This window comes from Ahaetulla prasina, chromosome 3 (genome assembly GCF_028640845.1).
Source record: "Ahaetulla prasina isolate Xishuangbanna chromosome 3, ASM2864084v1, whole genome shotgun sequence".
Lineage (NCBI taxonomy): Eukaryota > Metazoa > Chordata > Lepidosauria > Squamata > Colubridae > Ahaetulla > Ahaetulla prasina.
In genome coordinates this window covers 157,047,776-157,072,978 of record NC_080541.1, presented here as the reverse complement: position 1 = coordinate 157,072,978, position 25,203 = coordinate 157,047,776, and the positions used below count along the sequence as shown (strand labels likewise).

At 39.5% G+C, this 25,203-nt stretch overlaps 1 protein-coding gene across 2 annotated transcripts in view; it reads left to right on the top strand.

Annotated features, from left to right (window-relative positions):
• Positions 1-25,203, top strand: part of ST6GALNAC3 (ST6 N-acetylgalactosaminide alpha-2,6-sialyltransferase 3) — a 367,526-nt gene that overhangs the window by 228,857 nt on the left and 113,466 nt on the right. For both annotated transcript variants that reach the window (XM_058177130.1, XM_058177131.1), the window contains one exon: positions 6,375-6,784. In XM_058177130.1, the coding sequence (XP_058033113.1) occupies positions 6,375-6,784 (410 nt within the window). The remainder of the gene's footprint in view (positions 1-6,374; positions 6,785-25,203) is intronic.

Genomic DNA, 25,203 nt, shown 5'->3' with positions numbered 1-25,203 from the left:
ACTACTTCCATACTGTATGGTCTTTTGTTTATAAAACTTCTAACCTTTCTTTTGAGGATCTCACTGGTTTCTTTCAACCACCATTATCTTCTCTTGATCCAGTCATTATTTCTTCTTTGTTTTGTAATTTGATCTTTATTCACTCTTGCCATATGAATAAATCATATCCATGTGCATTTCCTATACTGGTACTTTATATATCTACATTTATTCATTATTATTTCCTGTTCCTCCTCCCTTCTTTCTTCCTTCTTCATCTCCCTCTTTTTCTTCTTTACACATTCCTTAAGTATCCATTACAACTGCATGCAATTTAGATCATGTTTTTCTGATAGATCCAACTCTTATGTACTTTATATATCTACTTTTATTCATTATTATTTCCTCCTCCTCTCCTCCTCCCTTCCTTCTCCCTAACATAACATAACATCAGAGTTGGAAGGGACCTTGGAGGCCTTCTAGTCCAACCCCCTGCCCAGGCAGGAAACCCTACACCATCTCAGTCAGATGGTTATCCAACATTTTCTTAAAAATTTCCAGTGTTGGAGCATTCACAACTTCTGAAGGCAAGTCGTTCCACTTATTAATTGTTCTAACTGTCAGGAAATTTCTCCTTAGTTCTAAGTTGCTTCTTTCTTTGACCAGTTTCCACCCATTGCTTCTTGTTCTACCCTCATCTTCTTCCTTTTTTCTCTTCTTCACACATTCTTTAAGTATCCATTACAATTGCATGCAATTTAGATCATGTTTTTTCTGACATATCCAACTCTTACTTCTATATAATGAAATGATGAGAACCTATATACAACCAGTTTTTCCTTTCAACAAACATTAATTCCTTACAGCAGATTACGCACTATCAACTAACATTCTACCAGCATTGGCAAGTCTTAATTTTTTCCCCATTCATTTTTCAGTTTTTACTAAACTTTTATTAGGCATACAAATGAATTTACTTCATCTGCCTAATATGCATTATATGATTGTACGATCTGCAAATGTTCAAATGTTTTCCTGTCAAACACAACTACCTTGATCTTTGATACTATTTTTGAGTCCTATAATTATTGCTCATTGTGTCATGTAAACTATCTGAAGTTTATTGCAAAGCATTCTCATTGCCTGCCAACAACACAGCATTGTTTTCACAGAAAAGCAAATGCACATTCACATCCTCCCAGTCAACATGCTACCACAAACATTTCCCATATATTTATTTATCCATACATATCTTAAATGATTATAGATCTATCAGATTTCCTTGTTCTGTTTCCTATAACACTGAATGACTATGGAAGCAAATTACATCATGTTTTAACAGTTATCCAGTTATACCATCAATAATTGTCGCTCTACCATTTTTCAATATACTCCCAGCATTTATTACTTCCTTTTCATCAGTTGTTTCTTGAATCCTAATATTTATTGCCTTCATTTCAATTTCACTCATTGACATATCAATATCACTCCTGTACAAAGTCTAAAATACTCCTTCCAGCATTCTCTCACTTCAGCTTCATTGCAAATCAATTCATCATTTTTACTTTAAAGTCCATTCACTATGCTGGAGGCATCTGGTTCAGCAATTTTCACCCACCTCCAAGACAATTTTTTATTTCCATGAAAATTGCTTGGTATTTTCTCTGCCTATTTTAATATTAGCCAATCACTGCTCTCTGGCTGCATTCTTTGCAACAATCTTTTTTCCTTTTATACAACCATACAATCTCTCTTTCTCATCTGTTGTAGTGATTATTCTCTTATAGGTGGATTTCTTCATCTGTAGTTTCTTTCAAATTCTACCAAACATTCTTTTTAATATTTCTCATGCATTGCTGTGGCACTTGGATAAATAAAGGGATAGAGCTATATAAATACAATTTCTTCTGTCTCAAGCATATTGCATATATTGTTTTATTACATCCATTTTCCATTCAGGCAATTGTGTGATTAATCTTTTTTCTACTACTTTTTCATATGCTATTTATATACATTTTTCCTGCAATCATTTTACTTTCACTCTCATTTCTTCTTTCATTGTGTTTCAATTCTGTTTTTCCCAAGATTCCTTAAGAAACAATCTGAGCCACATTTAAAAATCTCTGATCTTCCTACATCCTATATTTTTTCAATCTTTCGTTGGTCACCCCATGCTTTTAAAATTATGTTTGTTCCATTGCCATGAATATGTACAATGAGACTTATACTTAAACCATAAAATATATTCCAAGCAGGAATAAGCAAAGGATTTCTAAGCCAATATTTGACAGAAATCATCACTCTCGTTCATTGTGTAATCTACAAATGGACCAATCATTTTTTTCCTGCCCTTTTGGGTCTCATTCCCAACCATTTATTCATGTTGCCTAGCAAAATATTTTTCCCTGAACCAAATTCATTCATAAAGTTGTAGAATATTTATCAAAACTCTAATCTGGTTCTTACATTAGCACCATTCCAGAGGTGGTATTCAGCTAGTTCAGACCGGTTTGCTCAAACCAATAGCGGAAATCACGGGTGGGCCTGCCCACCTGCCCCCCCGCCCCGCCCCTCCGCCCCAGTTCTAAGCCATCCTATTTAGGCACATTTTTGAGGCCAGGCGAATGCGCGGAAAGTGCGTGCACAAAACACAGGCCTGGAAAGCAGACACACACATGTATGAAGCAAGTATGCGCGCGGGCAGGGAACCAGTAGTAACATGTGAAACCCACCGCTGCACCGTTCACTGGAGCAGAACATGTGACTTTCTTCAGTTTTTTGTGCTTCCATACATATCTACAACAATCCATTTATACTTAAATATTAACCCTTGCACATAGCTTAACTCTTTCACTCACAATGAAACCTAGGCTTTCCATATTTTGCATCTACTTTCAACTCCATTCTACAAGACTACTTTTATTCATCTATCTGTTATTACATCTTTCGACTTTCTCTTGTTTTATAGGTACACATCACATCTATTTTTCATGCATTCATTCCATTTGTTAATTTATAATCTTTATCATTTATTCTTACATGACAGTAAGAACTAATCAAGGAAGATGGCCTTCACTAAAATATGCAGGAAGTGTTACCTAAGGGAAAAGGGCTGAAATATTAAATTTAGAAAAAGGAGGTGACATTCAGTAGTGGCTCAGAGAGACTCCTCCAATTTCACTGGGGTACTAAATGGAAGGGAGGAATAACACAATCAGACTTGTAGCCAATCTTAGTAATAGAGTTTTAGTTTTCATGTGGTTATTTTCTTTCACACAACTTCCATATGCCACGTTGCCACCTTTAAGGGAATGTTTGGATGACCTTGTGGAACAAAGGGAAGAGATGCTGCGAAGGGAACGAAGGGAAACAATCGGACAAGAGAGGCAGGAGCCCCCAATGCCTTAATGATCAAAGAAAGAAACTTAGGAAGCACCCACCCGAATAAGTTAAGCAGTTAAAAGTGGATGTGGGAGGTTTATACCATACTTCCCAACTTGTAAGATTCTGTTAAGATAGCCTTACAATAAATAAAAGGGATGTGGTGGCTCAGTGGCAAAGATGATCAGAAGTTTGGCAGTTCAGTGGTTCGAATCCCTAGCGCCGTGTAACGGAGTGAGCTGCCATTACTTGTCCCAGCTTCTGCCAACCTAGCAGTTCGAAAGCACATAAAAAATGCAAGTAGAAAAATAGGGACCACCTTTGGTGTTTGGTAACAGCGCTCTGTGTGCCTTGGGCATTGAGTCATGCCAGCTACATGACCACGGAGATGTCTTCAGACAGCGTTGACTCTTCTGCTTAGAAATGGAGATGAGACCATCCCTAGATCCAGACACGACTAGCACACATGTGCGGGGGAGCCTTTACCTTTACCTTACAATAAATAAAGTAGAATAAGCTCACTTAGCGATGCTTCCTGGGAGACATCACATCCCAGCTGGGTGCAAAAATATTGACCTTTGCTATCTATCCTTTCTTTGGTTAGTTAAAACTTTTTGTGTAAGTCTTTATTAAGACAGACAGTGGGTTACCCAATTTAATAGCATTTGTGCCATATGTAACATTGTTTGCTAAAAGTAAAGAGAATTTGGCCATATTTTGGCCAGCCATAATTAAAATTCAGTTTTACTCCAAGTATGCTCACACTATTAGATGGAAGGAGGATCTGTAATCTAGAGACCAGCAAAGCATTTGCCTGCATCCCATGAACTTGTATTAATATTAATACACACTGATACAAAGTATGTACTGGCACTACACATACTAATACGCACTGAGGTTGCATACTAATGGCGATAAAATATTTAAATTGAGAAATAATGCTGACCATAGAAGATTGACAGGATCTATCTTGCTCATGCGAATTTTCAATGCTTCCCATTTCTTATCAAGGATATACATATTTGGTTCCTTTATACTTCTATTAATAAATATTTTATCTGTTGAAAATGCATTAGAAAAAAATGTGAATTAATATATTTCAAGTTTTTAGTGTCAAAGCAGTACTGACTGCAGATCAATGAATGTATTTGCTCTTCTTTGCAGTCCATTTTGGAATAGAAAAAGAGATTTTGAAACAAGCAATAATTAACCGCCTGACTTAAAATCACAGAGAATAGAATAGACATTTTAGGCAGTGTTCAGTGATGACATAAAAAGAGAAAGAAATTTTGCTGGTGGCATTTCCATCCTATTATTAAATAGTTATGTCAACAAATGAGTTGATTCATTTTATCTTCCTACAATGTTTTGCACTTATTTTCTTAACTGCCCTCTTTCAATTAGACATATATATAGTAGTGCAGAAAAGAGAAACAAATATAAGGGTTCTGGAAGTTAAATCATATGAGGAACAGTTGCGCGAACTAGGTATGTTTAACAAAGAGAAGGAGTAGGGATGAAATGATAGCACCCTTCCAGTATTTGAGGGGTTGTCACAGAGAAGCAAAGAACCTGAGGATAGGACAGGGAGTAACAGGTGGAAGATTATTAAAGAGATCCAACCTAGAATTAAGAAGAAATTTTCTGGCAGTGAGAGGAATTAATTAATGGGACAGTTTGCCTCCAGAAGTTATGGGTGTTCCAACACTGGAGGTTTTCAAGAAGAGATTGGACAATCATTTGTCCTAAAAGGTAAAGAGTCTTCTACTTGAGCTGGGGTTGGACTAGAAGACCTCCAAGGTCCCTTCCAACCCTATTATTCTATGTTCTATCTATTTATCTGAAAATCATATGGAACAAAGTTAGTTTTCTAATAATTGTATTATACCGGATCCGGACTATTTTATTTTGAGCAATCTTGCACAGGATTGAAGTAATGTGCAAATAATTGAGATTCAGGGGGTTTAGGCCAAAAATTATTTGATTGCCTTGGAATCAAATTTACTTTTTGGATTCAATCATCAAATCACTTGCCTCCAAATTAATCCAATGACTCTATGGCTGGGTATCTTATTTGCAGAAAGGTCCTTTTCTAAATTGAATTTACTTTCCAAATCAGTTTGACTTCCTTAAATTATCTGATTTGGAAACCCAGTATAGTTCAGAAATCCAAATTGAATCAGTGAGCCAAATTGATCCAAATTGAACTGACATTTGGATTGGTGATGTATTGATATGCACAGCCCAGGTTGCTTAACATCTCAGGATATCTTGCTTGTGTCCACTGAACTTCCAACCTGCTGACCTTTGCTTTTCTTTTTTTAAATGCACAACGAATATGCTTCAGAAACAAGTCTAGAAAGCTTTTTTCATGCTCTATCTTAATAGTTCCACAATTCTTTCTATTGGCCTTTCCTTTTCACTTGCTCATCCCTTATAATTCTGCTTCTTTCATGTCGCAATTTCTTTCATCAAAATTCCCTTTGGCAGACTTTTATCTCTAGTATGCTGTTGTTGCTTCTTCCTGTTTTGCTCTTTCTAAATCTACTTTTGTGCACGCTGCAGTTTTCTCCAGCTATCCTTTTTGCATTACAATCAGGGCTGCAATTAGACAAGTGAGCTACTTACCTTAAGCAGCAGATTCTGACTGAGGGATAAAAAGATGCTGAAAAAGATAATTTTATGTCAGAGTTTACTCTGTGCCCTCTAAATTAAACCCATTGTTGGCTTTTGCATAATAATCATTCATAAGTTAACTAAAATAAAAAAAGGTATTTTTTGATCTGATCTAAAAGTCACCAAGAGGTGGAGGAAAGGACATGTTCTAGAAAACCTTGGCCCCTCATTGATGTAACTCTGTTAGTAGTGGATCAGAGATCTTTGGTGGGTATTTATTCATGCATAGAATCCATATAACCTGATTCCAGATCTTTAGATCCTCTACTCCCCAATTGCTTCCAAGTCTCATGCAAAATTGATAGACTGGTGTTTTTTTTCTCCTTCCTTTCCAACAGCCTCTGCAGCTGGAGTGTGATCTTTGTGCCATTATTTCAAACTCAGGTCAGATGACAGAACAGAAAGTAGGATCTGAAATTGACCAGGCTTCCTGTATATGGAGAATGAATAATGCTCCTACCAAGGGCTATGAAGAAGATGTTGGAAAAAGGACAACAATAAGAGTTGTCTCCCATACTAGTGTCCCTCTTTTGCTGAAGAATGCAGACTACTTTTTCAAGGAAACCAATAGTACAATTTATGTCATCTGGGGACCTTTCCGAAATATGAGAAAAGATGGAAGCGGCATTGTATATAATATGCTGAAGAAGACTGTGGACAGTTATCCTGAGGCCAAAATCTATGTGACCACTGAAAAACGTATGAGCTACTGTGATGAGATATTTAAAAAGGAAACTGGGAAGGATCGGTAAGTCCTGCATTGCAGACCATAATAATTATTTCACGAATTTAACAAGAAAGTGCTATGTTGTTGTTGTTTTTTATCTGTACATGACACTAATAAATCAACCTCTCAAATTAGTGTTTTAAAAAGATACTCTTTTGGCTGGTGTTTTTGCACTTGACTAGAAAAAGTCCTGTCCATTATCTTCTAATTGTCATTTTGTTTCTTTTTGACTAAGATCCTCAAACATACATGTTTATACAAAGGATTTTAATATGTATGTTTACTTCACTCCATTTGCTTAAGGTGCCAATTTCCATGCTTTAAAATTTATAGGCAGCTTAGCTTCATATTCAAGTGTTTAGGTTGGTCCTGTCAAATGATACGTGGCTACAGTAGTTGGCCATATACAGAAAGAAACACAAGAGAAAAATACATTATTAGTGTACTGCTTGTTAGAGGTTTTATGAATTTTCAAGCCTTTTGGTGTTTTTATAAGCATGGGATGATAATGTATCCCAAGGTAGATACTGTAGACTATTATTATGTTCTATTTAGCTCCAGATGTTTGTATCAAAACTGCTTTGTAAAATTCAAAGAGCAAAAAATAGGTTGAACAATTAGTTGGGCATTTAAGGAAGCATCATTGTGGTCAGTTACAAAGAGAGAGCAGAAACTTCTTAGGCCAATTTTGTGGAACAAACTACACTAGATCCAAAAATTGAAGTAATACAGGTGTTATTTAAACAAAACATAATGAAATTAAAATGACTTAGGTAGAGATTGGTTTTTTCTGGTCATGAAGAGAAGGGTGAGAAGGAAAAATGGATTTTGAAGCCTTTTCTGAAACTTTTTGAATAAATGTATGTCTTTGTATGCTCCCAAAGGAACTAAATTTGAAAAGACAAAATGTGTTTAATAAAGCTTTTTCTGTAAAGTATAACTAGATTACACAGCACTATACAAAGTATAAGAAATTGCTACACCCTAATTTGATCATGTGAAAGTCAATAGTGGGCAACAGCAGAAGAAAAAGGAAGTATAATTCAGGGAAGACAGGATTTTGAAGTAGAACTGACAATAAATTCAAACATTCATTGACTGAAAAAAAATATTATTATTTTTTACAGTATGGATTTGTATGTTGCATGAATATTAAGGCAGGAAAACTGTTAACATATAGTCCTATTAAGCAAACAGTGGGAGTTTCAACTGATATTTTCTTACCACATACACTCTAATTCAGTGGTTCTCAACCTGTGATCCACAGACTGCTGGCGGGGCCACGATGTCATCACGGGGGGGTCCACGAAGGCTTGAAGAAATATTATGATTTAAATCTTGAGTTATGGCCATAAACCTCCTTTTCTTCCATGGTGAAGAAAAGGTTGAAAACCATTATTCTAGTCAATGTAGAGATGCATAGAAAAAGTCTTCTATTTTTATATGTAGCTTTCTATAGAACACAGCAAACTGCCTTATACCTGGAGCAGAGGTATCGCCCCCAACAATCTGGGTCCTCATTTTACCAACCTTGGAAGGATAGAAGATTGAGTCAACCTTGAGTCGATGAGAGTCGAACTGCTGGCAATTGACAGAATTAGCCTGCGATACTGCATTCCAACCACTGTGCCACCACGCCCCATTTCTATATGAAAGAATTGAAGGCTGGATATAACAATTTGTCAAAAACACCTAGTGGCGTTTAGAGTAGAGTAGGACTCCAATGTATGAATTTTAGATCAAAATACAAGGCAGTCATTGTGGACCATGTTGACTCTTCTGCCAGGTTCCATATGTTGCTGTCTCAGTCTTGGCTCCACGAAGACACCAAAGTCAGATAGAGAAGTTTATTCTGTTTGTGAGCCATTTGCTGAACTGTCAAATAGTAAGTGAGCTCCATGTGTGAAGAAAATGGCCACATATATCTTGCCAAACCATTAAACATTTGTTCACTCTTGTTTTTTCTCCCTTAGTTCCTGTTTTGTTAATAAAGCGAGATTTTTTTATCTGCTTCCTCAGATAAATAACTTTTCTTCCATTAGGGTGGTATTAAACAACACTCTGACTTTGCAGCAAAAGTAGGAGGAAGCCAAATATTGCTCATAGGACACACAAATGCACAGCTTGTGTTGGAAATGGAAATTTTGGGAGGCTTATTCTTGAAATATTAACTGTGGAAATGCTATACATGGCTAATGTGTGATAATAGTCTAACAAAGTAACAAAGTTCTAGCTTGTTGAGCCATTATAAGACATTTGATGGTTCTGCAGAGTAATATGAGCCTGCAAAACGAAATGCTTCTGTCATTACAGTATCTATATTGTATATTTCTCAGAGATAGTTAAGAGGCATGTACTATGATGATAGAAGAACCCAAACTAGCATTTTTAACAATCCAATAATAACATTTTTTTAGGATTGATGGCAAAATATTATCAAAGTTCCTACACTGCCATTTACTCCTCACGGTATCCTGCCACCATATATTATCTATTATTTTTCATTCATTGATGTTGAGATGCAATATATGGAAAGCCTAACAATAGAAAATTAATTTATTCAAATTATATTTTAACTGGTTTGTTTTACTGGTGGGATAAGATATCCATCTGATCGTTTCAGAATGGATCATACTTTGGAAAGATTTCTCCGTGCATGCAACTCAAGACTATTTTGTCCATTGCTTCTCTCTCTCTCTCTCTCTCTCTCTCTCTCTCTCTCTCTCTCTCACACACACACACACACACACACACACACACACACACACACATCTTTTACCATTAATTAACTCTCCAGGTTCCCAAACACCTCTCATTTTTATCTTAACCAAGTAAAAAATAGTTTTCATAAACAGGCTGCTAAAAATTGTGATTGTTCTCATTTCTATCCCGATATGCCTGTGAAGGCAAGTTTATTCTTTATGGAGACTTTAATTAGTTAGGTACTTTAAGTCACTGCAAATTCTCCTTTTCTGTATTACTGTTGTGCATAAAAAAAATTATACTGTGGCAGAAAGACTTTCATACTAATGTGTTTTAGTTTGTACAGTCTTGAAGGTGCTCAAAAGCTGACAGCCCCTTCCAGTATTTCATTAGCATCATTCGGAGCAGTATTAAGATGAAAGGAGATTTTAAGCTATATGTGAAGGGATACCAGCAATAAGCAGTAACAAAATGTGAAAAAATATTTCCCTCCTTTCTGGAGTGTTTACCTGAATTCTGATGTGCAGTTTTGTTTCCCTGATGTTTAAAAATGTAATAGAAATTCTTACAGCATCATTTAATTAGTAATAGCTAGGGGGGGAAATCTTTGTAGATTGCATTGAAAGAAAAAGAGTTCATTTCAGCCTAGTAAAATGCAGAGAGAAACTCTAGAGAGCATTTAATTAGCTGGCACCAAAAGTTGTTCCATCTTCAGGGATCTCTAAAATTAATGAAGGTTAGAATCAAAGAGATCAATGCACCACATACTGTAGCCTTAGCAGATAATAGTGTAGAAAGGGGGAGTGGTTTAAATGGAAGGTTCAGCTTGCAACTATTTACAAACAAGTCATTTTCATAGAAATGATGCTGAAAATATCACTAAACAATGCTGCTATCAGTTAGATTCAACCAGAGCCGGTCTGAAATTTGTCTTCCTATAATTCTTTACCCTGCAGTTTACAACTTAACTATGTAGTCCCTAAAACAATTAGTGTGTCCTCTTATGGCCAACCCCTTGACTAGTGGGTCTCTATTCTATTCAGCTATTTACACAGGTTACATATTACAAAATGTGACTGTCACCTGATTTCAAAGATAGTATTCCTACCAATAACTTGGCACAACTTCCTGATCTGATGCAGTGTAGATGCGTTAACACTTCTTCCACTCCCCAGTTCCCAACCATATGCTTTGATATACCGTAGTTGCAGATATACTCATTCTGAGTGCAGATCTCTATCACAGCAAATACACATTGCTTTACATAGACTTAGGAACTGTCCTTGTTTTATCTGAATTTTTTAACACAACTTCGAAATGCAGGGTTCTTGGAACACTTAAAACAGCTGTTCTGAGCTTGGCGTATTCTGAACTCAGAAAATTTTGCAGCAATCTGCTTTATTTTACTATTCTAATCTATTTTATTTTATGTATTATTTTATCATTATATTATTATTATGTCACCATGATGGCAAACCTATGGCATGCATGCCAGAGGTGGCACGCAAAGCCCTCTTGCGTGCCACCTCTGTCTCCAGCAGTTCTTCTGGTTTCTGGCATGCCAGCCAGCTGGTCTTCATGGGTGCTGGAGCACCAGAAAATGTCCTGAAAATGGCTAAAAACCAGGGCACTTTGGGGGGCATTTCCAGGCCTTTTTTGGGCTGTTTTTGGGGCCATTTTCAGACCATTTTCAAGCTGGCATGCACATACCAGCCAGCTGGTCTTCGGGTTTCCGGTGCTCTGTCACGCACACATGAATGCATGTTCCAGTTTGGGCACTCGGTGCCGAAAAGGTTCGCCATCACTGTTATATCATATCATATTATTACATTATGCTTTTGAGTCAGTATTGAGTCCTGAAGACTGCATGGATAAGTCCTAAAAGTTTTCTTGGCAGGATTTCAGATATGTTTTGCCATTGCCTGCTTCCTAGGACTGAGAGAGACTGACTTGACTCCAAATCAACCAGTTGTCTTCATATGTAAGGCGGGACTAGAACTCACAGACTCTCAATTTCTAGACTGATGCTTTCCCCACTATACTAAACTGGCTCTCAAGAACTCTATTAGTAACATTTCTGTTACAAGTGGAAAATTATGTACAGATGATGCCAGAATATTAATCTGATGGAAGATTTTTCATATATGGAATTCCAAGTTGGCTTATGATTTGGTGGGTATTTTATGAGTTGCTTTCATTAAAAAGCCAGTCTGTGTTTCAGACACTTGGCACTAATTGGTTTGATCCAGGCCTTACAGAAGATATCCCAAAGATATATTTAAGTTCTTTAGTTTTTAACATACGTTATTTTATATTTTTTGATTGAAATTTATAATGTATTCATCCTAAAATGCTTTTTTAATGTGAATCTTTTATGTGAAATAGTTTAATCCCATTAAAATAAATTCCAGTAGACTAACTACTCTACGATTTCTGTCCTTTCCACTCACGAGCCTCCATTTTAGGATAAGCTTCAATTTTTTCTAGAAGTGGGAATAATATTTATTTTTTCTGGAATCAGAATATTTCAAGAAGAAACACATTTGCACGGAAATATTAGTATGTTAGTAACACATACTCTTTATTTCCTACCTTATGGCTATGTTATCTAATCTGAATATTTAGTATTTTATTAGGTGCTAAGGCAAAAAAAAGCTTGCGAGTTTTATAGGATAGCATTCTTACTTGTATCCTTAATAAATGTGCCGGAGAATGTAGCATATTTGGATTTGAAAATATGTTTTACCATGTGAGGTAAATATATAAATATTTTTTTTGCTGTTCATTGACTTCTGTATCAGGTTTCAAGGACCTGCCCTCATGAAACCTGGTTACTTACTGTATATTGGCTTAATGGGTTTACTACTGCAACAATTCATATATAGCCACATGACTGAAGTAATTCAGCAAATAAAACTATTTAGTTCAAATGTCTGTGGAGATTCTCAGTCATCCAGGTCATGGCTGTCCCAAAGGTGCTTTTTCAAGAGGCCATTCTTAATGAATAAACACATTTATTTTTATTAGCTGAGAACTCTGGTTTGCTTTTTTTTTTTTACATGAATATAGTTAGGAGCAACTTTATGAAAATCATGGCTCTTGGTGCACAGATAATGAAACAGCCAGTTAATTTATATTTGATTTATATTTTTATAATCAAAATATCTGAGCATATTTGGATTGTATGATATGTTCAGTATTGTATTTGTTTGTTTTTTACCTAGAAGTAAGTCCACTGAACAAAGTGCAGTTTTTTTCTGCGTATAGATTTGTGGGGTTATATTAATGTGAAGCAATTTACATGCTTTTACTGTCTTTTCTTCAGTTTTTTTGTTTAATCAACCGGGGATATCACTTTGGATAAAATCTAAATTTGTATCTGCAAAAATTGACAGGCGCTGTAGAATGTTCTATAAAAAGAGAACTGCTTATGAGACTAGGTTATGGGCTACATCCATTCATTTGTATATGTTATACCGTATATACTCGAGTATAAGCCGAGTTTTTCAGCACGTTTTTTGTGCTGAAAAACGTCCCCTCGGCTTATACTCGAGTTTTTTGTTTTTTTTTTAAGCCCCTCGGCTTATACTCGAGTATATACGGCTTATACTCGAGTTTTTTTTTTTTTTCTTTTTTTCACATTTTACCGGACGGCGCGGGGAAGCCCTGCCGGTGCAGTGAGAGGGCGGGGCGGGGGAGCCGCCAGCCTTCTCAGCTGAGGGAGGGAGGGTTTCCCCAACCGGTAGGTGCCTCATTTCCCACCCTCGGCTTATACTCGAGTCCCCAGTTTACCCCAGTTTTTGGGGTAAAATTGGGGACCTCGGCTTATACTCGAGTCCCCAGTTTACCCCAGTTTTTGGGGTAAAATTGGGGACCTCGGCTTATACTCGGATCGGCTTATATTCGAGTATATACGGTAGTTGAAAAATGGCTAATGGGGACTTACTCTGTTCAATCCTCAAGTCACTGAATTACTACATTAAAAGGGGTATTTGCTTCTACTACGTTATATTTATATTCAGTAGAATTCCACTTGTGCTAAAAGAAGATAAAAGTTAACCGCTTCAATCTTGATTGCAGAAAATATGACTTTTGTAACAGAGTTGTTAATGCTTGGAATACACTACCTGACTCTGTGGTCTCTTCTCCAATTCCCAAAAGCTTTAACCAAAAACTGTCTACCATTGACCTCACCCCATTCCTAAGAGGACTATAAGGGGCGTGCATAAGTGCACAAAAGTGCCTACCATTCCTGTCCTATTGTTTCCTTTCAATATATGTTCTTGTATATAATGTTGTGACAAAATAAAAAAAAGATAATTAAGCCTCTTCTAGATCTTAAAACTCAGGTTCAAAGGATGTTTTTCTGGAATAGCACATGATATGGCAGGAGATAACAGAGGAAAGTAGATTTGGGGGAGAATATCTCTGCCATGTTCTGACATTTACAGAAAGCCAAATTTTAGATCAAATCAACTCAACAGGGTGAGTTTTGTTTTACTGTTTTTTTGTTTTTTGCTTTTCCTATTGCTTCTTTGTCAATACTTATAACTTCATGGTTGAGGCACCCATCTTTTTCATAAACCTAAATTGAACGTATTTTCCTCATAGGATGAACAGCCAGTTTGGTGGTGAAAATAGTCCTGTTGGAGCAGGCCCATATTAATCAGTTTCTCACAATCGCCAGCCGGATGACTCTTACTGTTAGATTCGGGCAATAACGAGGCAGGAGACCAGGATAGTGACAACAGCTCTTTACTATATGGTGAACCCAGCAGCCAGTGCTGGGAAAACCCCTCTTTATATACAGTTTAGCCGGAGGCTTCAACCAATCAGCAACGTGCTATTTTCCCACCAAAACTTTTAAAGATACATTACACTCCTTCCCTCCCAGAAAACGCTTTACCAATATTTACATGAAATTAACATCTTATTTGTCAACGTAATCACGCAAGTAGACTGGGCGTCTCCTGACTCTTTCGGACCTGCGCAATGCATTTTCTGGGAGTGAGTCGAGCTGACCGGAGGGACTGTTTGTTCCTCTCAGCTCCTCCTCTAGGCCATCCGCCCTGGATTATTGCAGAGTCGTCCCTGCTGTTTTCAGGAGGAACGGTTGGCGTCGCTGGACCTCCTGGAACTCAGATAAGTCCTGCGTTTGCCCGGGTTTGAGTCAGCTGTAGATTTATGCATTGAATAGTCAGGGTCTGTTTCGTCCTGATTCTGCTTTACGGTTATGCGTTTCCTTATTTGATCTATGTGGCGTTTCCATACCCGGCCATCCTCTATCTCTATTAGATATGATTTTGGTCCTGTTATTTCTAGGATTTTTCCTGCTAACCAGGTCGGGCCCTCGCTGTAGTTGTGTGCCCACACTAGGTCGCCTACTGCCATCTCTCTTGTTTTACCGTGTGCCCCTTTGTAACCGTCTGGTGTGTAGTTTGGGTTTAAACGGTCTAGTGGGCACCTAAGCTTCCGACCCATTAATAGCTCGGCCGGGCTGCGGCCAGTTGTTACACAGGGGGTTCTGTGTTGGACTGCTAGATATGTATCAATTTTTGTTTGCCAATCGCCTGGCCTGATTCTGGACAATGCTTCCTTTGCGCTCCGAACGAAACGTTCTGCAAGGCCGTTCGTCGCAGGGTGGAAAGGCGCCGAGAGGACATGTCGGATGCCCTCCTCTGCCAAGTACCCCTCAAACTGGGTTGCCGTGAATTGCGGGCCGTTATCGGAGACTAAAGTGTCGGGCAACCCGTGGGTTACAAATAGGTGCCGTAGGGCTGAAATCACGGCATCGGCTGTCATGGATCTCATGAGAATGATTTCCAGCCATTTGGAGTAGGCATCGACTACTACCAGAAAGGTTTGGCCGTGGAAGGGGCCGGCAAAATCGATATGGATCCTAGACCAGGGGCCCTGGGGTCTCTCCCATTCCCGAATCGGGGCCGTTGGGGGTAGCGGTCTGGACTCCTGGCAGGCCTGGCATTTCCCTACCCTTTCAGCAATTTCCGAGTCCATTAAGGGCCACCACACATAGCTTCGCGCTAGACCCTTCATTCTCACGATCCCTGGGTGACCTTCGTGCAGGAGATCCAATACCTTTTTCCTCAATTTCTCCGGGATCACCACTCGATCCCCCCATAGCAGGCACCCCCCTTGAGCCGAGAGTTCCCCACGTTTTTTTACAAACTCTTTAAAACGCTCGCCCGGCGCAGCGGGCCAACCTCTTTGTACCCAACCAATTACAGTTCTTATTGTAATGTCCTTATACGAAGCCCGAGCCACCTCTTTGGATGTGACTGGGCCAGAGTCCAAAGAGTCAATTAGCAGAACTGGTATTCCCGGAGTGGGGTCTTCGATAGTCTCTGGTAACGGGCATCTGCTCAGGGCGTCTGCATGCCCTAATTCCTTTCCTGGCCGGTGTAGTAATTTGTAAGAATACGCTGCCAGGAAGATAGTCCATCGGGTCAGTCTTGGCGAAAGTGCCACGGGCGTTGGGCCAACAAACCTAGCAAAGGTCTATGGTCCGTGATGATTTCAAAATCACGACCAAATACATATTCATGGAATTTCTTTACTCCGGAGACTATAGCCAAGGCTTCCTTATCAAGCTGGCTATAATTCCTTTCAGTTGATGACATGGTTCGGGAGTAATATGCAATAGGGGCTTCTGTGCCATTTGGTAACCTGTGGCTGAGCACAGCCCCCACCCCATAGGGAGATGCATCGCAGCTTAACACTAATGGCAGCGTGCCATTGTATTGGATAAGGAGGCTATCACCGATAGGAGATTCTTTACCCTTCGAATGCCCTAGCTTCCGCCTTTCCCCAAGACCATGCAGCCGTCTTTGCTAGTAATTTATGCAGCGGCTCGGCTACTGTTGCCTTATTCCTTAAGAATACCGCGTAGAAGTTGACCAGACCTAAGAATGCCTGTAACTCCGTTTTGTTCTTTGGAACCGGGGCCTTCCTGATGGCCCGTACCTTGCTCTCAGTGGGGTGAATCCCTTCCTGTCTATCCAGTAGCCCAGGAATTCCACAGACTCAACCCCGATCTGGCATTTGTTCAGTTTAACCGTGAGACCGGCAGACCGGAAAATGCCCAAAACTTTTCGCAGCCTTGCCCCTAATTCCTCTAGATTCTCAGCGGATACCAGTACATCGTCAAAGTATGGTACCACCCCTGGTAGGCCCTGCAATAGCCGCTCCATTAGGTTCTGAAATAACCCTGGAGCCACACTAACCCCAAACTGTAACCGGGTACACTTAAAAGCCCTCTGTGAGTCACAATTGTCTGCGCTCGCTGTGCTGCTATCTACGGGCAGCTGTTGATAGGCTTGGGCCAAGTCTAGCTTGGCAAAACTTGCCCTTGCCCCATTGAGTGCAGTAAGTGCTGTACCACCGGACGGGTAAGCACTCTTTGCAATGCTTTGTTGCGTTGCCTTGTAGTCAGCGCAAATCCGGACCGACCCGTCCGGTTTGACTGGGGTGACTATAGGGGTCTCCCACTTAGCATGGTCAACTGGCACTAGAATTCCCTGGTTTACTAGCTTGTCCAGTTCCCGGTCAATCCTGGGCTTTAGGGCAAACGGGACCCTCCTAGCCTTTAGACGGATAGGGGCAACTTGGGGGTCTAAGTTAAAAGAGATAGGAGTCCCCGTGTACTTGCCCAGGCAGTCTCTGAAAACGTCCCCAAATTCCTTCACGAGTGCGTCTTTGAGGTCGACTTCGTTTCTGAAGATTCCAGTCACTCCCATGCCCAATGCTCGGAACCAGTCCAGTCCCAACAAGCTTGGCAGGGTCCCATCGACGATGGTGATGGGCAGAGTTTTCTTGTACTGTCCATACTCGACGTGGACGGACGTTACCCCTCGAACAGGGATGCGATTCCCTTGGTAGTCTTGTACCCTTAATTTCTGTGGTTGCAGCTTGCGCTTTGCGATGGCGGGTAAGGCTCTCACGAGATTGTCCCAGGACATGATCATGATCGATGAGCCGGTGTCCACCTCCAATCGGCACGGCACCCCCTCAATCTTTGCCTTTGTAAAGATTTTCTTCTCTAGGCGTGTTGATGCGTGACCCACTCTCACGACAGTCTGATTCAACTTCGCGCCTTTTTTGAATTGACCAATCACGGGCCGCTTCGCCGTTCCCGCGCTCTGGTTGGTCGGTTTGAATTTTTGGCGGGAAGGTTGGGGTGCTCGACAGACCTGTGCTAGGTGCCCCTTCCTTTTGCACCAACGACAAATCTGCATTGTTGTCGTTGATGTTGCCCTCCGCAACTCGCGCAGTCACCCCGGTCTTCTTTCTCCGGCCTCCCGGTGTGGAAGACTCCTTCCTCCTCCTCACCGTCCGATTCGGCCTGGACCTCTTCATTGTGGACCGGGGTTGATTTCGCACCAGCCGTTGGTGCGAGCGGCTTTTGTAGGGTTTCCGCCGCTTGGGTAGACATCTCGTGAGCCCTGGCTTCGTCCAAGGCGTTTGCCAGCGTTAGGTTGCTTTTAGACAGCAGCCGCCTCCGCAAACGGATGTCCCTGACCCCGCGGATGAGTTGCTCCAGCAATGCCTCATCCAAGTCTCGGTACTCGCAATGTTTTGAGGCTTTCCTCAGGGCGGCCATGTATGCGCTGATGGACTCGCCCTCTTGCTGTCTGCGCTCCCCGAATTCGAACCGTTGCACATACTTGGACGGCGTTGGTGCATAATGGGCTTTCAATAAAGTCTGCAGAGTTTGCCACGGTACCGACTGTACCGGCGTTGGCTCCGCCAGGGATTCTGCGGTGTCGAAAACTTCTGGACCGCAGTGGCTCAGGAAATACGCTCGTTTCCTGTTGTCTGAAACTCCTTGGAGTTCGTTCGCCTCGAGGAAACACTCGAAACGAGCCATGTATGACCCCCATTTTTCCTTAGCTGGGTCGAATGGCGCTGGCGGTGTGTAGCCGGACATTGCTGCTTTCCGCCCCTTGTTTGCTGGGTTCGCGTCTTCCTGGTGAGTTCAGCTCTTTTCCTGGCGCTCTTAGCCTCGAGATCCCACCTTCGTCGCCAGTGTTAGATTCGGGCAATAACGAGGCAGGAGACCAGGATAGTGACAACAGCTCTTTACTATATGGTGAACCCAGCAGCCAGTGCTGGGAAAACCCCTCTTTATATACAGTTTAGCCGGAGGCTTCAACCAATCAGCAACGTGCTATTTTCCCACCAAAACTTTTAAAGATACATTACACTTACTTTATATTCTCTAATCGTTGTTCCCTTTAAGTGGTATGTAGAGAAATGTTTTCCCAAACTGAGGCCATATCATCCTGGCCGATCACTACTTACCCCTTAATTAAGATCATTTATGAAAAAGAGTAAACATCTCACAGATCACTATGGAGCTTGTTATCTGTCTCCACTGACAAAATTGTCCACTTTTTTGTATTCTGTTTTTAAGTATGACTTAGCCCATAACAGCAGAAGAATCTTTGATGAAATTCTCAAAAGCTTGTTCAAAGTCCAAGTATCTGAATTTACCTTTGCAAAATCCAAACTATTTCTCTTAGCAAGGCTTATTTCTCTCTGCGCTTGGTGATATTCCTGTGAAGTTGAGCTACAATTTCTGGGATGTCCTCTGTGTCTATGTTTAAAAGCTAGTTTAATGTTGGCTATTTTCTGATCTTCTAGTAGAACTGAGGGACAAGTTATACAATTTTATTAAGAGGTCAGCAATTTTGTGTTCTTAAGGAACTCTCAGACAGATGCCATCAGGACCAGTTCTTTGCTCCTGTGTAATCTTTCAAGTTTTTCTCTTGCAACTTTAATTTAGTTTAATTGTCCCAGTTGTCTCCTTGAGAAAATCAGTACAGACTCAGGTATTTGTACTTTGTTCCCTGCAATAATTCAATAATATAAAGAATTCACTCGGTTTCTGCATTTCATATTCTTCTTGATCATTCCTTTCAAACTGTTCTCCATCTAAAGGCCCAATGTTTTTCTTGCCAGTTTGAATAAATCTAAATGTTCTTAATGTTTGTTTGTTTGTTTCATCAACCTTGCACTTTTTATTTTTGTTCTCTCAATCAAGTACATCAGGCTGGATGCCAGTAAAAGGAAACTTAAGGAGATTAAGAGTATCAGAAATGTTTTCTAACCTGGATACTTGATGTATCTAGAGCAGGGCTAAGCTATTGTAACTTATTGATGCAGTCATCTGCAAGAATTGTGCATCTTTTGAAAATAACATTCCCTTTATATACCACCATCCTCAGAGAGCAACTCACTTCTGCTTCAGCAATATCCAAAATTTAAATATGCATGGAAATTAGAATTTTCCATGTTAATCTTTTCCAGTAGAACATAGCAATAGCAATAGCACTTAGACTTATATACTGCTTCATAGTGCTTTACAGCCCTCTCTAGTGATATACAGAGACAGCATATTGCCCCCAACAATCTGGGTCCTCATTTTACTGACCTCGGAAGGAGGGAAGGCTGAGTCAACCTTGAACCGATGAGAATCAAACTGCTGACAATCAGCAGAATTAGCCTGCAATACTGCATTCTAACCACTGCGCCACCACACAACATACCAGAAAGCAGATTCTTTCAGGATATTCTTCACAATAAACTGAACCACTAGCATTTCCTACTTCTCTTTCTCTTCTTATTTGTCAAAAATAAATATGCTTGTTGTTTTTTTCAACAATGCTGGTGACTAGTGTGGAAGTACTGTAGTTGACATTATAAGTGCATAGGCAAGTCCATCATGTTTATTTTCAAAATATATTACTATTTTTATCGGTTTTCAGAATTATTATTTTTTTCTTACAAGTTTATCTATTTAATCTGTAGGATCTCTGTTGTAGTGCGAAAAAATGGCAATTTGGGGAAGCATTTGACAATATGCACATTTAAAGGGCATTTTCTCTGCAATCACAAATAAAGAAGTTTAAACATTTTATTATAGAAAAAGCAACTCCCCCCCACCAAAAAAAAGTAGTTATGTAAGTTAATGCAACAGCAACACACCTTGTTTGAACAAGTGAAAATTCACAGATTGTGAAGAACAGTGACTCAAATGAGTGAGATCTTATTGAAGGAACTTAAAAGCAGCCTTTAAATCATGTCCATTTCAAATGTTTAAAAGCAAATATAACACCAAGAAGAATATCTGCTTGTACAATAGAGATTCAGTGTCATGCTTTTATCTTTTGTTCAATGTTGTGTATTTTTATCTTTTGTTTGAATTTTATTTACGTGTGAGAGAAATTCTTGGCATCTTTGCCACTGAAAATTACATCCAGGGATTTCATGTACTAAGAAATATTTTACCTCAGAAACTGAAGAGCTTAGTGACACAAACATTGATGGCAAAGTATAAATGAATAAATCACTGTAAGATTGTATTTTTTTTGCACGGGGGAAAGCACCTGAATAAATCCATCAAAGTCTCTCTTTGAAGATACTTTTCAGATTACATAATGCCAGTAGATCCAGGTTTCACACTGAAATAAAGAGAAAATGCCTCTTTTCTGACAATGATTCAGATGATGGGAACTGAGGAAAACCTTCATTAATTTTGTTATCACAAATAATAGTCATGTACCTTAAAGTGACCTTATCGGTTTTACAGTATTCTATTTGTTGCACAATTTCTTTATGGAAATTCAGGGGTGTTAGTTTAATGTAAAAATCAGAAATTATACTTATAATTGCTTTTGATTCAGTAGGATGAAATGTTCACTCAAAAGGTGCCCCTCAGCTGCTCGCTGTCTCTAATCTGGAATGATAGATTAATATGCTATTGAATCCTACAAGTCCCAAAGACTTAAAAATACTATATTATTTTAAAATTAAAGTTGGGTGAACAATATTAGCTATAACATTAGATTTCTATATAACAACATTCTGCCCAGTTTTGTGAGATACTTTATTAATAATACTATTTCTCTCCGTATTACTAAAATCTACCTATTTTATTATGCTTACTTAAACAAAGGTCTTATCAGTTTTGAGACAATATAAAGTTATTAATGTTTTAGAAGAAACTATAGAACAGCTACTACCACCTCATAACTGATGCAGTTATAGGGATCATTAGTAATGTTCTTCATTTTAATTTTTAAGGAATTGCTTAGCTTAAATTTGGGATAAAAAAAGGAGTCCCTGCAGATTTTACTCCGCTAGTCATTGCTGACTGTAGGGGCTACTGCTCATCAACATTAAAAGGCCATTGAGTGCTGCCCAAAGACATTTCTGCAGTCATGTGGCATAGAGTGTTTTTATCTTCCCACCAAAGTGATATCTATTTATCTACTCTTATTTATTTACTCCATCTATTTTTCTTATTTCCGTGCTTTCAAACTACCAGGTTGGCAGCCGCTTGGGTGAGGACAGGATCTCACCCCATCGCGTAGTGCTTAGGTCTTGAACCTAGGCTACTGGCTTTCTAGCTGACAAGCCCAGCATCTTAACCATTGAGCCATTGTGCCACCCCCTAAACTTGGGGAAACAATATTGTTGTTGTTAGTTGTGAAGTCATGTCTGACCCATCGCGACCCCATGGACAACATTCCTCCAGGCCTTCCTGTCCTCTACCATCCTCTGGAGTCCATTTAAACTCATGCCTACTACTACAGTGACTCCATCGAGCCACCTCGTTCTCTGTCGTCCCCTTCTTCTTTTGCCCTCAATCTTTCCCAGCATTAGGCTCTTCTCCAGTGAATCCTTCTTTCTCATTAGGTGGCCAAACTATTTCAGTTTCATCTTCAGGATCTGGCCTTCTAAAGAGCAGTCAGGGTTGATCTCCTCTAGAACTGATTTGTTTGTTCGCCTTGCAGTCCAAGGGACTGCAAGGATGGGCATGATAAAGGAAAAAAATGGCAGGGACCTAACAGAGGCAGAAGAGATTAAGAAGAGGTGGCAAAATTACACAGAAGAACTATACAAGAATGAGCTTAACATCCCTGATAACCACGATGGGGTGGTCACTAACCTTGAGCCAGACATCCTAGAATGTGAAGTCAAATGGGCCTTAGGAAATCTGAGCAACAACAAAGCTAGTGGAGGAGACAGTATTCCAGCTGAGCTATTTAAAATCTTAAAAGACGACGCAGTAAAAGTGCTACACCCAATTTGCCAGCAAATTTGGAAAACTCAGCAATGGCCATTGGATTGAAAAGGTCAGTTTACATTCCAACTCCAAAGAAAGGCAATGCTAGAGACTGTTCAAACTATTGCACCATTGCACTCATTTCACATGCTAGTAAGGTTATGCTTAAAATCCTACAAGCTAGATTCCAGCAATATGTGAATTGAGAACTACCAGAAGTACAGGCAGGATTTCGTAGAGGAGAGGAACTAGAGATCAAATTGCCAACATACGCTGGATCATGGAGAAAGCTAGGAGTTCCAGAAAAACATTTATTTCTGCTTCATTGACTATGCTAAAGCCTTTGATTGTGCGGATCACAACAAATTGTGGCAAGTTCTTAAAGAGTACCAGACCATCTTATTTGTCTCTTGAGAAACCTGTATGCGGGTCAAGAAGCCACAGTGAGAACTGGACACGGAACCACTGATTGGTTCAAAATTGGGAAAGGAGTCCGGCAAGGCTGTATACTATCACCCTGCCTATTTAACTTATATGCAGAACACATCATGAGAAAGGCGGGGCTAGATGAATCAAAAATTGGAATTAAGATTGCCGGAAGAAATATCAACAACCTCAGATATGCAGATGATACCACTCTAATGGCAGAAAGCGAAGAGGAACTAAAGAGTCTCTTGATGCGGGTGAAAGAGGAGAATGCAAATGTTGGCTTGAAACTCAACATTAAAAAAACTAAAATCATGGCATTCGTCCCTTCAATTCCTGGCAGATAGATGGTGAAGAAATGGAGGTAGTGACAGATTTTATTTTCCTGGGCTCCAAGATCACCGCAGATGGGGACTGCAGCCAAGAAATTAAAAGACGCTTGCTCCTGGGGAGGAAAGCTATGGCAAATCTAGACAGCGTACTAAAAAGCAGAGACATCACCCTGCCAACAAAAGTGCGTATAGTCAAAGCTATGGTTTTCCCAGTTACAATGTATGGCTGTGAAGATTGGACCATAAGAAAGGCTGAGCGCCAAAGAATTGAGGCCTTTGAACTCTGGTGCTGGAGAAAACTCCTGCGAATCCCTTGGAAACAATATTAAATGAAGCTAAAATTCAAATGGAAGTTACTAGTCACATATCACAGAGAACTTAATTCTCTATTTTCCAGTTTGCTGCCAAGTAGTATTTGATGAGTTACGTGATATGGGCTAGTTTGTAAATTCAGATCACTTTCTCTGACCAATTTTATTGACACACACAACATGACTACAGTAATAATATGGAAGCATTAATAATTTGGCCTCTGTGGGCGGGTAGATTATTAGAGGAGGCAGTAGAAATAATTGCTCGCTAATGTGAAGAAGTAAAAATATGTACTGTATTATATTGCTCATAATGTAATAATTAAAATAACAATTATATGATAATGAAAGTACACATTATGCTTAAGTTTATCTTTATATAAAGTTAATAGCTAATGAAGACTGCAAAGATTATGTCTAATTAAACTGAACACCATTATCACAGAAAGGTGAGTTTTAGCACAGCATTTGTAAGAAACATGGCTATTTACTGTTTAGAAATGTGACTATTTTATGATTCACCAGGACTAATTCGTTTCTTCTAAATGAATTGGAAATGTATTCACTTGGGATAGATCTGTTAAGTGGGTTTACGAGTATGTTGAGTGCATGGGAAAATGAGAAATAAGAAATTATGCTGCTATGATTATTATATCCACAAAAATGAGAAATCTTCAGCTGATATTGGTTTCATATATTTCTTCACAAGAACCTATGATCATGTTGATTATATATACAACTATGTGAAATCAGAGCTGCCAGTTATTATTGTGTTTCTGATTTTACTGCTAATGATTCTACTACTAAGATCTGGTATGGTTTGCAAATAGTTTTTCAAAGATCAGATACTGCCAGGGAGAGACAGCATTAATTAATAGAATATTCAAATAACTTGACCTCCTATCCTCCAGCTTTTTTAAAAAACACTTTTCAGTAATTGGATTTCATACAAGTTCAAATTCTGCTTCTGCTCTTCACTCCAAAATATTGTTGAAGTTCATTATAACATGTAACAGAATCCATACCTCCTTTTAACATCTGCATGAAGCTGCTGGTAGAGTTCATTTGCTACCATGAGTTGAAGTATCATCAATATGCTAATGATACTCAACTTTATATTTCCACCCTGGTGATCTAAGTGATGCTATTGCTGCCCTCTTGCTGTGCCTAGAGGCTCAAAGGGGCCTGGATGGGGGGCAACAGGGTTCAGTTGAACCTGACAAGACCAAATGGGGGCCTGGAGCTTCAAGATTCAGGACTTTAACAACTTTAGTTCTGGATGGGGTTGTACTACCCCTGACACACCTGATTTGCAACTTGGACTTGCAAGAGTAGGTGGTAGTCACCGCTAGGGCAGCCTTTGCACAACTTCTGTTGCCTACCGGTTGCAGCCTTTTCTAGATCAGGAATCCCTGTGTTCAGTCACTCAAGCCTTGATCATCTCACATTTGACTACTGTAATATGCTCTACATGGGGATAACCTTGAAGAGCATTAAACTGGTGCAGAGTGTGGCAGTGCAGGATAGCCCATGGTATACAACTGCTCCACAAGCTACACTGGTAGCTGGCTTGTTTCTGGG